Source organism: Gambusia affinis, linkage group LG13, assembly GCF_019740435.1.
Source record: "Gambusia affinis linkage group LG13, SWU_Gaff_1.0, whole genome shotgun sequence".
Classification (NCBI taxonomy): domain Eukaryota; kingdom Metazoa; phylum Chordata; class Actinopteri; order Cyprinodontiformes; family Poeciliidae; genus Gambusia; species Gambusia affinis.
This window is the reverse complement of record NC_057880.1, coordinates 16,149,389-16,165,905: the sequence shown is the minus strand read 5'-3', so window position 1 is coordinate 16,165,905 and position 16,517 is coordinate 16,149,389. Positions and strand designations below refer to the sequence as shown.

General features: G+C 38.4%; 1 protein-coding gene across 6 annotated transcripts in view; it reads left to right on the top strand.

Moving 5' to 3' along the window:
• dst (dystonin) overlaps positions 1-16,517 on the top strand; it is a 121,820-nt gene that overhangs the window by 76,225 nt on the left and 29,078 nt on the right. For all 6 annotated transcript variants that reach the window (XM_044136131.1, XM_044136134.1, XM_044136137.1 and 3 more), the window contains 17 exons: positions 969-1,121; positions 1,210-1,443; positions 1,542-1,823; positions 2,869-3,417; positions 3,599-3,775; positions 4,755-4,878; positions 5,636-5,844; positions 5,935-6,252; positions 6,337-6,503; positions 6,579-6,735; positions 7,153-7,279; positions 7,449-7,499; positions 8,569-8,804; positions 8,924-9,053; positions 9,316-9,515; positions 9,621-10,119; positions 10,988-12,459. In XM_044136131.1, coding sequence (XP_043992066.1) covers positions 969-1,121; positions 1,210-1,443; positions 1,542-1,823; positions 2,869-3,417; positions 3,599-3,775; positions 4,755-4,878; positions 5,636-5,844; positions 5,935-6,252; positions 6,337-6,503; positions 6,579-6,735; positions 7,153-7,279; positions 7,449-7,499; positions 8,569-8,804; positions 8,924-9,053; positions 9,316-9,515; positions 9,621-10,119; positions 10,988-12,459 — 5,085 coding nt within the window. The remainder of the gene's footprint in view (positions 1-968; positions 1,122-1,209; positions 1,444-1,541; positions 1,824-2,868; positions 3,418-3,598; positions 3,776-4,754; positions 4,879-5,635; positions 5,845-5,934; positions 6,253-6,336; positions 6,504-6,578; positions 6,736-7,152; positions 7,280-7,448; positions 7,500-8,568; positions 8,805-8,923; positions 9,054-9,315; positions 9,516-9,620; positions 10,120-10,987; positions 12,460-16,517) is intronic.

Genomic DNA, 16,517 nt, shown 5'->3' with positions numbered 1-16,517 from the left:
AAAAAATCCAGAGGGCATCAATGCTGAAAAAAACCCAACACATAAGAGCAGAGACAAAGAGATGCATAAAACCTGAGTGTCCTTGTAAAAACATCAGCAAAACAAAACTTTGACCTAAAACACAAACTACAAGCTAAAAACAGTCCTTTGAACTGGCTAATAACAAAAGCTATATGTCAAAGATATACAACTTGCTAAAAGTTGCCTTCACCCTCACTTCAGTTCCACAGTCCAGTTTACTTTTATTAGGCCGTTGAAAAACCAAATACAAAATTTAAGCTAAAGCCGAGTGTCATATAAAATTGTCTTTATTGTCAGTGTCAGACGTATTTAATGAATGATAAAATGAGCCATTGTCCCTTCAAAAAAAAGGAAAACATACCTCCACCATACTCTGGTTGTTTCATACATTGACATTTTTTGGTACTCAATGTAAACTTTAGTTTAAATTACAATTTGTTCTTTTACATTCATTTGCTTTTGTTTGTTGATTTTCATTTTTGCATTGTTCTTACCTTTAACAGTGTTTATTTCTGAATTTGGAGCTGATTGATTCTTCTATAAAAGCCTGTATATTTTGATAATGATTGCATGCATTGGTGTTCACCACTACCTCTGACTAACATTTGTGCTGCTTATATTCCACAGGTCTCAAAACCCCAGTGGACTAAATGCATCATTGGAATTTTTTTTACACACATCAACCTTTGACACCCACACACATGCACACACACAAAAATGTCTTCTTGACCTTAGTGGCATCACAAAAGTCCAAATGGCAAATCTGAAACAGCATGTTTACAGCATATTGGATTTAGGTTACTCTTTGCATGTTACGCCTGAGTATTTCAAAAGGTTTCTTCTTCTTGTGCAAGTTTGTTTGAAGATAATGTTTTATATAAAATTTACCTCTGAAGGTTTTAAGTGATGATATCACTTTTCATGTTTTCCTTTTTCTTTTTTGTTAGACTTTACTGGAGAAGCACAAGGAGTTTACTGAAAAGCTAGAAGAAGTGTGTGATAATCTCACTCTGACTGAAAACCGACTGATCGGTCATCAGCAGCAGGCTGATAATGCCGAGAGCGTCATTGATCTTCAACAGTACCAACACGAGCACCAGGTGTGATGTTCTTTCATTTGCTTCATGTCAACATTGAAATGACTAAAATCACAGATCAGTCTGAATGTATGTTATTGCTATGATCAAGGCCCTGCAGAAAGACGTGTTGACGAATGCCAGCGCTTTAAATGAAGTGATCATCAGCACTAAGAAGTTTCTGGAGGAAAACCGTAGCAAACTGACACCTGATAAGATTGTGAAAATTGAGAAGAAGTTGGAGGAGGCCAAAAGCAAAGCCGAGCTTATGAATGAGCGAGCGGAGGAGTCCCGGAAGGATTTGGAAAAAGTTGTAACAACAGCCATAAAACAGGAAAGCGAAAAGGTTCAGGTTCCTTCCACGTCTGCTGTCCAAAATATAAAAAAAATCTGAATTTATAGCACAGGAAATCAACATTGCTAATGTGTGGTCTGTTTAAGCAGGCAGCAGCTGTTGAACGGCTTGAAGAGAGTAAAAGCAAAATTGAAGGTCTTCTGGACTGGATATCCAACATCGGGAATGAAAACATGAGGAGTCTGGATCAGACGGACCATATAAGTAAAGCAAACGGAAACTTGCCAGAGGAGACCTCGGCCAAAGGACTGATAGAGAATGATGATGCCAATGGAAATGCTTTGCAGACCTCTGAAAAGGATTTTGGCAGTGACTCCAAAGAGGAGAACTCTGCATCCCTGGACCTTGATAAACAGTACGACCGGGTCAAGGTACAGCTTGTTTATTCTAAAAATGTTATTTTTGTAACACTTCCCAGTCTACTTCATGTTGTATACACACTTTAGATTTTTTAGATTGAATATTAAGAATATAGCCAGGCATTTACCTCACTTTTATAAAGTGGACAACTTTCAAGAAGTAATGAAATACAGTCGTAGATAAAATCACAATGAGTCCTAAAATGGCTATATTACAAACTGTTCATACAAAGTATCAAATAAAAGGACAAAGCTTAGCTAAAGACTATAAAAGACTTACAGTGTTTTGCAAATTTTATTGGGATTGTACATAATGTTTTACTGACAAATATAAAAATTGTGGCGGCATTAATATTCAGCCCTTTTACCTGAGTACCCCAAAATAAAATCCAGTGCAACCAGTTGCCCTCGGAAGTTACCAACTTGGTAGAATGGGGACAATGTTAAGATGACAAAATGTATAAGAAGTGATGCTTAAAGTTTGTAAAATGGAGTTGCATTTTTTAATTAATTGAGACTAACATATAGTAAGATATGGTAGAGGTAGCATTATGCTATGAGGATGGTTTTCTTTAATAGGGAGAGGAGAGTTGGCCAAAGTCGATGGAATGAGACCTAGACCTAAAGGCTTCAAGATATTAGAGACTGGAACAAATGCTCACCTTCCAGCAACACAACTATGCTAAACATACAGCCAAAGCTACAGTCATATAGATTAAGACAAATAATATTCTTATCTTAAAGTGGCTCAGTCAAAGGCAACACAAATATGATTGAGAATTTATGACAAGACTTTTAAATTGCTGCTCATTGATGATTTCCATCCAATCTGGCTGAGCTTGAGATATTTTGTGAATACTGATAGAAATTAAAGTCTTTATATCTGGAAAACTGTCTGAGTACTGTCTTCTCCAAGAGACTTGCAGCTGTCATTGTAGCAAAAGAAAACTCTATAAATTTTTTGATTTAAAGGTACTCCCTGCCTTTTAGGCAAGAAACTGAATACGAATGCATGAATTATCGCTGTGATAATAGAGACTACTTCTGTTTTCCACAGGCCCACCATCAGGAAATTCTGTCCCAGCAACAGGATCTGATCATGGCCACACGGTCTGCTCAGGCCTTGCTTGACAAACAAGCCAATATGTTGTCTCCTGAGGAGAAGGAAAGACTGCAGGGAAACATCCAAGACCTGAAAGAGCGCTATGAGACCTCACTGACTCAGGCTGAACAGCAGATGAAGCAGGTGCAGTCAGTCCAGGAGGAGGTGAAGAAGTTTGAGGATGACTGTGAAGAGTTTGAAGACTGGTTGAAGCAGGCAGAAAGAGAGATTGAATCGCTGGCTGCTCCTGCAGGCTCCCTTAATATCCTGAGTGATAAACTTCAGAAACAGAAAATGTTCTCAGAGGATGTCATTTCGCACAAGGGAGACCTTCGCTTCATCACAATGTCAGGACAGAAGGTGTTGGATGTGGCTAAAACCTGCGGATTGGCTGATGTTACATCTAAGAACGCTTTGCTACACGTGGACACTTCAGGGACCTGCACTGTTGTCAAGGATAAACTGGATTCAGCAGCCAGTCGGTACAAAACGCTGCATTCACAGGTATTTCATTTTCATGGTTGATCACAGATCTGTTGGCTGAAGTTGCATAAAACTTCCCCTGGGTGGTAGCAGTTCTCTTTAATACTTTATAATGGTCAATGACTATTTCTCATTTGATTGTATGATCTAGTTTCATGTGACGTTTTGTAGTCAATTTTTGGATGTTTTCACCTTATTTTAGTGCAATCTGCTTGGCAACAACCTCAGGGAAGTGGTTGACAAGTACAAAAAGTATGATGACTCAAGTGCAGGTCTTCTTAAGTGGCTCAACAACTCAGAAGAAGAGGCGAGAAAGCAGCAGTCAGAACCCATTGCTGCTGACCCACAAATACTGCAGAAACAGCTGGAGGAGACCAAGGCAAGGATTTAACGATTTAAGTCTCTTCAAATTCAAGTTTGTTTTTTTCCCCAAAAGAGTTTTAGCCTTTTCACTCTTTAAAATGTTACAAACACTGTTTTTCTTTTTTTTTACATTTTGCCTAAGTTTACTTTATCCAGAGCATCAAGTAGCCTAAATAATTTTCATCAAAGCAAAATTCATTTCTAATATAAATCTAGTTCAGAGTAGATTTTGATTTAGAAATAACATGTGGATCTGAAAGCATTTACTGTGTTTTAAAGTCACTGCAGAATAGCTCTGTCTTACCTTATACAGTATTTCCATCACCTAAAATACAACAAAGTTATTTCTGGCTGCGTGTCTTCACACACATAAATAGTTTTCACTTGTAGCTTGGATACTCCTATAAAAAGGAAACAAGAAAAGGCTGACAAAACTATCTGTGTGAAAGCTTTTCACTGCAGTTGACTTTAACATTTCTCTACAGGGAGATGATGAATTATTGCATTGATATGCTGTGATAAGAGGCTGCCGTAAGCCAAGGAATGAGTTTAGGATGTGAAAATTGAAATATTAGTCATCTAAAAAATACCGGAAGCCTAAAAGTCTTCCAGTCAAAGCAGAAAGGTTATTTAATTCATATGCCTAGATTGAGCTGTTATTTTTTTAATGCCAAGTGTATCCTTATTGAAGCATATCTGTCAGAGTTGCAGATATGTTTACAGAAAATATATTTTATGTTGATAAATTAATACATTAACAGAAAATAGATCTTAATGTATGGAATCAATTATGACACTTTTTTTTCTAAATCTATGTGATAGGTAAGATTGAGAAAAACTATTTTTATGGCTATTATTCATTCTATAAGGCATTAAAGGATTAAATATTTTCAATCAGTTGTGTTTTTTTTCCCATTGCACAAGTGAAAATATAAATGCACCACAAGTGAGGTTGAGAATTGAATTTTTCTGATTTGTCCTCTACTAATCCCCAGGCTTTACAGGGTCAGATGATGGGGCACCAGACGGCCGTCGACATGTTACGTAAAACAGCCGAGTCATTAGTGACATCAGAAGGAAACCTCCTGAGCAACCCGGATGAGATACAGGAGACAGTCGGTAAACAAAGCCAGATGTGTATGCATGACAACCCAATACTGGTTTTAAAATGCCAGCCTTTTAAACTAGATATTGAAATTTTGGCATGTGTACGAATACATCGGAAACTATTTATACAATTTAAAATTCTCCTATTTCATGTGTTGCTTAGTACTGGCAACATTTATTATTTGGCAAGTACATCACACTTTAGATTATCAGCTAATCTAAAAAGTCTGACAGTTATTATTTTTAATTAAGTTATCTTTGTTTTATCTTACTTGTGTTCATTTAAAACAATGTTTGTTTTTCTGGGTTATACTTTTACCAACATCATTTACTAAATAATCTCATGGATCTCTGGTCAGTTCCTCATAAATAAAAACTTAAACCGATTAAACCTACTGAATTTTACTTTGAAAAATTCAACAAAACACGTCGCCCTGAATACACCTTCCTCACTTTGGAATATGGTGGTGGCAGGATAATGTTGTGCATATTATTTATCTCGTTCTTTTGTCTGTTGAAGCCAAGAGGAAGAAGGTTAATTTTCATGTTTCAGGCTGCATATATTACAACAAAAAAAACATTACGCTAGCACAACTGCAAGAGCAAATGATGGAACACAAGCAAATCACCAACAAATTGGTGACAATAGCATTTTACATCAACAAGATTAGTAACTGAGGGCTAAAGCCGAGAAAGAGAGGAATTTATAAGGTCAGTTTAAAGCTCTGTTGCCGCACAACAAACAAGCTGCTTTGTCTCCATTTTGCAGAAGACATTGTGGAACGCTATGACAACCTTTCCAAGTCTGTAAGTGACCGAAACGAGAAACTTCAAATCACCCTGACGCGATCTATGAGTGTGCAGGATGGCTTGGATGAGATGATTGGGTGGATGGAGGGAGTGGAGGCAAGTGTGAAGGAGGAAGACAAAATACCTTTGGATTCTTCATCTCTCAGGGACATGCTCGGTAGAGAAGCAGTAAGTTTTTTACCACCTACTCATTGATAACTTTTCTTTCACATCATAACTGTCGTCAGTCCCTTTAACTATCATATAAACTTGTATTAGGCATTAGAGCAGGACATAGCGAGCCGCCAGAGCAGCATCTCAGCCATCAATGCCAAAGTCAAGAAGTTTGTGGAGACGGCCGATCCCTCCACTGCTGAGCTTCTGCAGTCAAAGATGGATGCTCTCTCCCAGCGCTTCTCTGATACGTGTGACAGGCATAAGCACAAAGTTTTCCAACTGGAGCAGCTGAAAGAAAAGGTGGAAGAGTTTGAAAAAGTCACAGATAAGGTCCAGCAGTTTGTCATGAAGCGGTCACAAGAACTGCATGAAACAGACGGACCTGGAAAAACCTTTGGTGAACTGTCTCAGCAAATGCAGGTGTGCATAATGTTTATTTAATGTAACATTTTCAGTGTTTTTTTTAACATGAAACTTAAACTTTATGTTTGTATTTTCCTGTAGAACACTAAGGCGGAGATGGCTGAATATGCCAGTGATATAGAGAAGCTGCAGACTCTGTGCAGAGAGTTGTGTGAAATAAGCCCGGATGGAAGCAAAGCTCAACTTCAGAGCAAGATTGAAAATGTCTCAAATATTTTTAGCACCTTCAAGAACACAGTGAATGGAAAGTAAGTATTTTACAGTTCAGCAGTGCTCAGCTCATGTTACTTTATGCTCTGACTGACTTTCCTTGACGATTGCAGGGAAGAAGAGCTATCATCCTGTCAGGACCAGCTGGGAGAGTTCAGGTCTGCCGTCTGCAGGCTTACCAAATGGCTGGAAGAAACCAATGACAAAGTACCTGCCACTCAGCCTAGTAGCAGTGAGAAAAAACTGGGGAAAGACCTGCAGATAGTCACTGTAAGTCTAGTATAAATTAATATCACATTGTAGAAACTATTTTATTCCTTCAGCACTTGTATTCATGTGAGTGCACCTAAAATGTAGGAATACAAGTCACAGATTACAAGGTACATCACGTCTGTTACACAATTTTTTTTTAACAGATATTAGCCCTGTCCTCCCTAACCTCCCTTCAGCCCCAGCTTGTTTTCTCTGCCAGTTAATGACAGATGAACTGTGAGTGTTTACACAGAGAAGACCAAGGAGTAAAACATTGTTATCTAGTTGAGAGGCTGTTTTCAGCTCACCTCATCACAAAATGCAACATATAAAACAATGCTAGGAGAGTTCCAGCATATACTATGTAACTTAGTATACCTTAAGTTATCATCATTAGATTTTTAAATGCTTTGAATTATAAATTGTTTTTATTAGGAGCTGCTTGACGAATGGAAAACCAAAGACTCTGCAGTCAAAGACCTGAATAGTAAAGGGTCGGTGCTGTGCAGCCTGATCACTTCGCTCACATCCCCTGCCAAGACAAAGACCCCCAACAAGTCCGGTAAACATCTCCATCCATCTCATATATCTGAATTATTTAGAAGACGAGGAGGCATGGTGTTTGGGATAACTTGTGTTGTTTTGTAAGACTAACTGTGGAAGAACTTTTATCAACAAACCTGGCAGTTGGTGTTCTGCTTTTCATCTCTTGTCTTTTGTCTTTGCATCAGCTCTAACTAATGGTGGTGGTCCAGCAGGCCATACCTACCTAACCCACAAAGGTAACCAAGAGTGGACGCTAATGTGGAGAAAACACTGTTTGTGGTGAACTGTGATATTTCTGTGTTGAAGTGCTGTGGCTTTATTGTAGACGTGGACGTGGACAGGATTCTCACCATATGCTAACTTTGTCTCATTGAACTGGAACATTCTAATAAAAAATGGTTACTCTTCTGTTTTACTCAAAACAAAATTTTTTCCTACTTCCTAATGCTATTATAATGCTGTCCTTACATTTATTCAAGGTTATTTGGATTTCAGTCAATACATTTAAACAGAAACCTGCTGAATAGAGGTTTTTAGTGCTTACAATTCCAAATTTTTCCAAATCTTTTGCTGTTCTGCTTTTAAATGGCGCGACACAAACATAATAAACTCATCTTAACTTGTTTAGTAGTCATCTTTAGTAGTCTGGAGGACTGGTAACAGTTCCAGTCATTCGAATTAGTCTTTAAGGAATATAGTTTCATTTTTCATCCAGCTGACCAACTATCCTTAGCCACAGGTTGGGGAGGGGCATTATCAAATGATCAAACTCTAAATTGTAGGAAAAGTCAAATAGCTCATCATGGGTTACAGCAATAACCCAAAATGATTGTTATAAAATGTTACATCATTTTGTAAAACTGCTGTAACAAATTCAGGCTTATGATTATTTTTAGTAGCATCAATACTCAACAGGCACTTTGTTTACACATATATTTTTCAGCAAGACCTTTATAAGTTTATTTTGTCTCATTTTGATATGTCTAATGTTGTATGTAATCCTTGCTCTAAATGTGTGAGGTATAGCTTTGCAACTCTGTTAATTTCATAGTAAACCTACATTCGTTTTTTATTACTTTAAAAGGATCGGTTCTATTTTCTCTTAGTCATTCAGATGGAATGCAGGTTTTATTATCAGATATGATTTGCTATGAACTTCTAAATGGACAGTTGAACCCGTACATAATGAACTTGCAGAAATACACAGCTGATCAATAATGAGTGCTTCTCACTATGAGGATAAACTTATTGATAGAATGTCATAGAAAGAGGGGAGATTAAAATGTGTATTTATGATATCTTCAGAACTGATGGGAATCCAGCAGAACATTTCGTTCGTCAGTGAGGGATACACAAACCTTGGAGAAACACTGAAAAGACGTTTGGAGCAACTAAGTAGTGCGCTACAGGAGGTGAAAGAGGCCCAGAAGGGGACAGAGGAGATGATGACGTGGCTGAAGGACATGAAAAAGACGACGTCATCCTGGAACACTGCAGCATCTGAAAAGGATTCTGTGGAGACTCAGCTTGAACAACAGAAGGTAAAGATGTTTTTCAGCTCACCAAACAAAGCATTCATGTTGCCTGCCATATTTTTTACCTTTGAAAAGAAGTGGTGTCTGTGGAAACATTTTATATGTAAATTACTTATATCTCACAGACATTTGAAGATGCCATGAAGCAGAAGCAAGAGCAGCTCCAGAAACTAAGAGAGAAGCTTCAGGGTCTGATTTCAGCTAATCCAAGCTCTCCCGAAGCAGAAAAATGGAAGAAGATGCTAGCAGAAATAGGTATGTGTTTAAATACTATTTATTTATGTCACTGACACTCTCACAGGTATGTTAGACATTATGTTACACTGTCAGCTTGTTGTCTAAAACCTGCAGAGTGTGTTAACAGAATGGAATAGGATCTCAGTTTGTGCTCTATGCTACTCTAAATAAACAAAAGTAACACATTTCTGGTGTCAAGATGTGCACAATAGGAGGTCAGAAAGATGTGTTTGTGCTAACTAATACAGAGTGCCATTGTTTTTCTTCACTTCTTTCGTAGATGCTGCATGGACAGAAATTAGTGGCTCGGTGGAAGAGAGGAAGCAGAACCTGGAAGAGTCCAACAAGAATCTAGAAATCTTCCAGACCACAGGCCTGCAGCTCAGCCAGTGGCTCTCAGAGAAGGAGCTGATGATGGGTGTTCTTGGACCTCTCTCTATTGACCCCAACATGCTTAAAATGCAGAAGCAACAAGTGCAGGTTTGCAAAAGCAAAAGAAAAAAAAGAAAAAGAAAAATTGACTGTACTAGAAAAGAGCATATCAACAATTTTATTTTATTTTTTTTTTAAATCTGTGTTCTCCAGATTCTGCAGAATGAGTTCAAGAGCCGTAAAGCTCAACATGAACGACTTGAAGAAGTAGCCTCTGCCATCCTCAATTCAGCAGGCAACCAAGAGCCCTCAAGTGGGATACTGGTGAGGGAAAAGCTTGCCTCCATCTCCCAAAAATGGCAGGGCCTCACTGGACAGCTGGGCCAGCGGGACAGCCTCATCGATCAAGCGGTGGTGAAGACGGGGCAGTTTCAGGAGCTGCTGAGGAGCCTCAGCAATACGACCACTCAGCTGGAGAATCAGCTAACCAACCATCACAGCAGCAGCACCCAGCCGGATGCCGTGAAGAAGCAGCTGGAAGACGTCCAAAACATCTCGGCTCAGCTGAGGGAGGAGAGGAAGAAGCTGAAACAAGCCGAGGCCATTAATGTGGAACTCTCAGCATTGGTGACTGAAGACTATCTTAAAGCTGACCTGGTTAGGCAACTGGAGAGTGTTAACAAGCCATTTAAACAGCTGGAGGACAAAGCAGGTTGGTGTTTCAACTTTATTGCAGAATACTTTTTTTTTTTTTTTTTGTAGAGATGCACCAAAACAATTGCCTAATGACTCGAATTGGCAATTTTTATATGAACTGGCTCTTACTATAAAGAGGCCAACTTAAATCTCCAAAACCACATCAACACTCAGTATTGAATGTGTTAGTGAGGGAGAAAACTCAAAGCAGCCTCATTTCATTAAACAGCACTGGTAAACACACTACATCAAAGCCCTAACAAAATCCATTCATGTGTAAGTTGCTATTGAGAGGAAAGAAATCAGTGTAAACTATTTTCCTATTAAGTGAGTTTTTCTGGCTGGATTAAATACAAAATATTTAAGAGAGTTATAGTTTCTACAGAGAAAGTTCATTCATACCGCTAGAGAGAAAGTGAGTATTTAGCAGAAAACTGTTTTATCTTTTCCAACTTGTACTTCTTTTTATCAAGGAACAAGCAGCTAACCATATAGTATGTTCTAAGTTACTCAAATGTAAATTAAGTAAATTTCTCTTTGTTTTAAAATGTTAATACAAAGTTTGTTTGTATTAACTACTACTCTCTCGCACTCGAGACACTTGTGCCTAACACAAACATATTATAGATCCCTGCTCATGGTGGGATTGGTAGATTTTTCTTTCTTTCTATGAAACCTGTTACTTGTAGATCTAGAGATATTGCAATTGGCTAAAATTGATATTAAGCAGACAGAGCTTTTTTTTCTTTAAAAAGTGGAGATTCTATAATCTGCTGATTGGTGCATCTCTGTGTTAAATGTTAAATCTCCTCAGACATAAACTGTAAATGCTTTAAAATATCAAAAAGGTTGTTTTAGAATTCTGATGTTTTTTTGTTTTTTAGCTAAACGGATTGAGCAGCTGAACTCAACCTTTGCAAGCTCTCAGCAGTTCCATCAAACCTCTAAAGACTTCCAATCTTGGCTGGCTGAGAAGCTTCAGGACCAGTATAAGTCTCTGCCCATTTCTGCCAAAGTGGACATCCTGCAACAAGCTTTGGAGGAGCACACAAAGCACCAGAGGTCTCTCAGGGAACACGAAGAAGCTTACAATGCAATCAGAGGAAAAGGGGAGATGTTGCTGCAGAGTACTGATGGGGCGGAAAAGCTGGCGCTACAAGGACAGTTGACTACTTTATCTTCCAACTGGGAGGAAGTGAAGAAGAGCTCCGCAGAGCAGGCTGACAAACTGAAAGCCGCCCTGCTGAGATCTCAGAAGTTTCAGGAGAGTGCAGAGAAGCTGAGTTCCTGGATTCAGGACTGTGTAGCCAGTGAGGGTCGTATCACGCTCACTGTTGACCCCGCTGCTGTCGAGGGCTCCATTTCTCAGGTAAAAGCTCTCCAGAAGGATGTTGACAAGCACAGAGGATTGATGGAGCAGCTCAACACAAGTGCCGAAAGCCTTTTGGAGGTTGCCAACACAGACACTGAAGCAATAACAGAGGAGAAAGGCAGTATTGGTGCAAGACTAGACAAACTAGTGGAAGGACTGCAGGTCAAAAGGGAACACTTGGAGAAAATCTCACACACTGTTAAAGAATTTAATGATGCCTACAAGGAGGCACAAAGTCAACTTGAAGGAGCTAAGAAGCATATTGATTCATTTGAATTAAAAGGGGTTCAGCAACATAGCAACAAAAGCCTTACAAACTTGAAAGCCCAACATAAGAGTTTAGAGGCAGTGCAGAACCAAGTGGAGCACATGAAGACCTTGGCAAAGGACCTTGTAGTTGATGTCCCTGATGCTGAAGGAGTGACTGATCTCCTGCTTCAGACCGATAGCGTAGAAAAGGACTATAGCAATCTTAACACAAAACTGGAGGAAGCATGCCAAGAGCTGGAGAGTAAACTGCAGGGTATTGGACAGTTCCAAAACAGCATTCGTGAGATGTTTACTCGTTTCACTGAACTGGACGATGAGCTCGACAGCATGTCTGCAGTGGATTTAGACCTGGTCACACTTAAAGAGCAACAGCAGAGCATTAAAAATTTCACTGCGAAGCTGCGGGAGCTGATGGCCAACACATCAAACGCTGGGGACAGTTGTAAGAAAATGCTGAATGAGTCGGAATCTTCGCTGGACCTGTTGGGCCTGAAGCGGGATCTAGATGCTTTGAGCAAACAGTGCAGCAAACTCATGGACCGATCCAAGGCGAGAGAAGTCCAGGTGCAAAGTACTCTTGCCAAGCTGGAGGAACTGTATGATAAAGTGCATCATGTGGAAGATAAACTGCTCAGAGCAGTGGCCAGGGAGGCTTCCCAGGAGGCGGTCAGCTTGGAGACAGATGTGATCAACCAACAGCTGGATGCTGTAAAGGTGCGTTCTTACAAAACAAATTTAATATTTTGCATTTTTGGATTTTTATTATAGTTTGTTATTAGTTTAACTGCTCTGTGCAATGGTTTGGTGCTCTAGCTCTTTGAAATCCATAATGTTTGAAACTTTAATGTGCATTCATTCTATTTTTAGTGCAATCTATGTATGTTGTGAATGCGTACTGTTTTATTTTCAATTGGACCGCAATAATGTTTGTTGCACTCTCTTTTATATTTTAACTTGTAAATATAAAAGAGAGTGCAACAAACATTATTGCGGTATTTTTATAGATATTTCAATCCACCTGCTTTTAAATAGAAAACCAGTTTAACATATGTGAATTTTTTAAAAGAAACTTCCCTTTTCTATACACAAAGTTTTTCTTAAAAACAGCATGACTTCTTTACATATTGGGATGTATTTTTTCAATATCATACTTTGGTTTTATTGACATGCACCATTTTCTTCAATGTTTCGGACCATTGCCGAATAGCTGTTTCAGCACATCTCACCCAGTCGATCAATCACAATTATTTTTAGTCTGTGTCCAGAGAAAATATACTTTTGTTTTTTACATTGATCATCCACCGTAAATTTGGTGTGAAGTCAGCTTTGCAAGTTTTTTTTTTTTTGTAAAATTTTAGAGGCCTTAGTCTCTAAAGTACTTTTTCTGCATATGTAGCAGTCCTCTGGGACTACTGTTGTGTTCAGTCAGGGCAGCTGGTGCTCACAAAAGCACCGGGGTCTATGTGCAATGATGAGGGCAAATGGGACAGTCCGTCACAGCCAGGTGGTTCTCAGCAGGGTGTCACTTTACACAGTAGTACAGCTGAGCCTATGTCTTGACTTCTGAAGATTTACATAGTTATTTTCTGACCAGTTATAATAACAGATATTTTGATTCTGTATCAGTAAGTGATGGATTGATATTTTCAAGTGTCTGAAATGGAATGTTAGTGATTTGTGAAAAACATCTTGGTGAATAACAAGTTTGATGACTAAATATGGAAAAAGGTTCATGGGTGCTATAATATTCCTGAGACAATCAAAATATCGAAACTATTTTATGTACAGTAGCTACTCTAAGATGCTTTTACTTTTGTACATCTGGGGGTCAGGAGTTCATTCATTATCAAAATGTGCAGACAGATATGAAATATATTAAGTCCCCTAAATTCATCTCAATTCCTCCATTCAATGGATTAACCTAAATATGTGAGTGAAAGTCTGAAAGCCTTCCTCATTTACAGTAATAAATTACATTACTCTAAATTAATGTAAACGGTAAGTGGATGTTCTATGATGTAGGTCTATCAATGTTTCTTTTTTTTTTCTTCTTTATACTATGAGTGTTCTGGACTCGCGTCGCGCTTTCTTCTATGTCACATGCCTGGATTAAAATATCACTGGGGTAGTGTGGGGGTGGAAGTGTCAGTCTCTAGAGTGGAGTTTTGGTTTTGTTGGCAATCACAGAAAAAGTGATTGATTCAAAGTGTTGCTAAGCAGCAGTGGCATTATGGTGCACGCCCAGTCTTTGTCCTATCGCTGCACAGGGTTGAGAGGTCATACATGCCTCAGCTGCTTGTGGAAAGTCCTTGTTGTGGATAATATTTAGTTTTAAGAGGACATCAGAAGCCAACAGTGATTCGACTTTGTTTTCATCAATCAGACTGGAGCCTTTAGTGATAGAAAAATGAAATAAGTTTTGATTTGTGTTTATTTTATTCTTCTTTTTACCATTTCTGGTTAAGCTTTGAGAGAGACTCCATGTGTTTATTTGGCTTAATAACTTTTCTAAAGCACAGCAGACCTGGTTTATGTATGTTTTAATGTGTGTAAATGTCAGCTGTACTGACTCAACACTTCTGCGTGTGGGCGTACATGTTTTTTTTTAATCTGCTCAGACATTACATCAGGATCTTCCGTAACTTTAAAAGAATTTCTACCCACTGAATCATACTTATACTACTCTAAGTTTCTGATGTTGATGATAAAAAGAAGAAAAAAAAGTGTCACTGAAACAAACTATTATACCCTGGTCTGTGGATCATGACACATTTTCCTTCAGGCGAAACCTGAAACCTCTGCAGGCTTGTTAGTATAAGAGCAGAGATGCATCATCCTTCCTGGAAGGTGATTACTTTGAGTTATCCACTCAGCAAAGATTTCTAATCTTTGTTTTCTGCGCATACCTACATCTCTGTATGGCAAGAGGTCAGATTTTTTAAGCCTGATCCTCTGAGAGTGACTTATATACTCTTTGTGTTATCCCCTAGCTTATTTTAAATATAAGTCTGTTTTATGTCTTGTCTGACATAATTCAAAGTGCTTTCTCAGTAAATACATGGAAACACGTAATAGATAAAAAAAAAATATATATATATATATAATAATAATGTTAATATCAGTAGGGTTTTTTTGTTAATGTAGTCAAAAGAAAGATCAAAGATATAAAAAGCTCTTTAAAACAAAACTGTATATAAATATTTCAGCATTTTTTTTCAAGCTGCAAGAATGCGAGACTTTGAGTTGTAAGGAGGCATCATTCTTAAAAGCACTTTACCTCTACTCATGATTTTCTTTTAAATCCTATTTGACATTGTTCCATCACTCAATGCTTTGAGTGACTAGCTGAAGAACAATGATGTTGAAAAACGATCTAACAATTTTATGTTACAAATTGGCATCTTGTCTTTTAGAATAAGAAATAAACCACATAATTTACAATTTAGTAAATAATGCTCAATTATTGTAGTTTTAAAGTTAAGAAAACAGGAAATACAGCCTAAAAAAGGCTGTATAAAAAGCTTTATAGTTATTTCTTCAACAGTCTAAATTAAATAGGAATCCATGCTCCTGTTCTTAAACATCCTCATTCTCCTCTCTTCCTCATAGCTTGACTGGGAATACCTTTATCCACACTGTTGTAGTGGAGATATCAACTACAAATTCCTATTATTTCTTCCTCTTTCCTCTTGTTTTCATTGGTTACTGGAAATAAAAACCCTATCACACACTTGGCAAAGCTTTTGGTGTTAAATTACCTGAGTCCTGTGCCTCCCTCAGCATTCCACTGTAATTAAGAATATCTACAGGGTCCACAGCAACTGCAGGGCAAAAAGAGAAAAAAGGGGAAAACGTGTATCTGTTTCAGCATATTGTGATGTCATCAGTGAGAGCTGGTTCTGTGTGTACGTGTGTGTGTGTGTGAAGCTTGCGCGTGCTGCTTCTCCTCCCCATTCCCTCAGTTGCTGAAAGAAGAAAGACGGAAAGTGAGTGACTGTGTCAGGATGCGGAGGATGGCTTAGAAATGAAGTCATATGGGCCGAGGAGAAATGAGGGGGAATTAGAATGAGGGGGGAGGAAGGGTCACATGTCCACCAATCAACATGTGCCGGAGCAGCTCGGAGCACAAATGGAGTTGTGGCAGATGTTGTCTGAATAATGAGTGGGGGCGGGGCATGAAACCTTCTGCCAGGAGGGTGTCTGTCAGTGCGAGGGGAGCGATATGAGAAGAAGGGCAGGCTTTTTTTGTTTATCCCGGAGTACCAGCTCCCCTCAGACCTGCTTGTATTTTCAAGCAGAGCCTTCTGGATTTGTTTGTGGGTATATTGTTTGTTTTTCTTTCAAGCATTTTTCATTTGGGTAAACTGGATGCTGTGAAGATTTTTGGAGGAATAACGGAGCACTTGGGACAAGAGGAACAGACAATAAGTTTTCACGAAAGCCTTGAGGAATATTTTGGGAATTGGTGCCTCTACAAAAAGGCAGGACTCTGATTCCTAATTTGGAGTGTAAAAATGTAACATTACTGCTCTTTAAATGTTTTTACTGAGTAGACATGTTTGTATTTCTAAAACTTTTTACATGTGGAATACCTCAATAGTAATATTTTTTTTATTATATGTAAAAAATTTTACAGGAAATGCTGAGAGGGTATTTCTTGACTTCTGATTCAGATTATCACAAACATGTTTGTATACAGGTGCTGCTAATTTATTTTGACCTCATTGCTTAATGCGCACTGAAGCATTGTGTAGTATACCTCAAAGGATTTC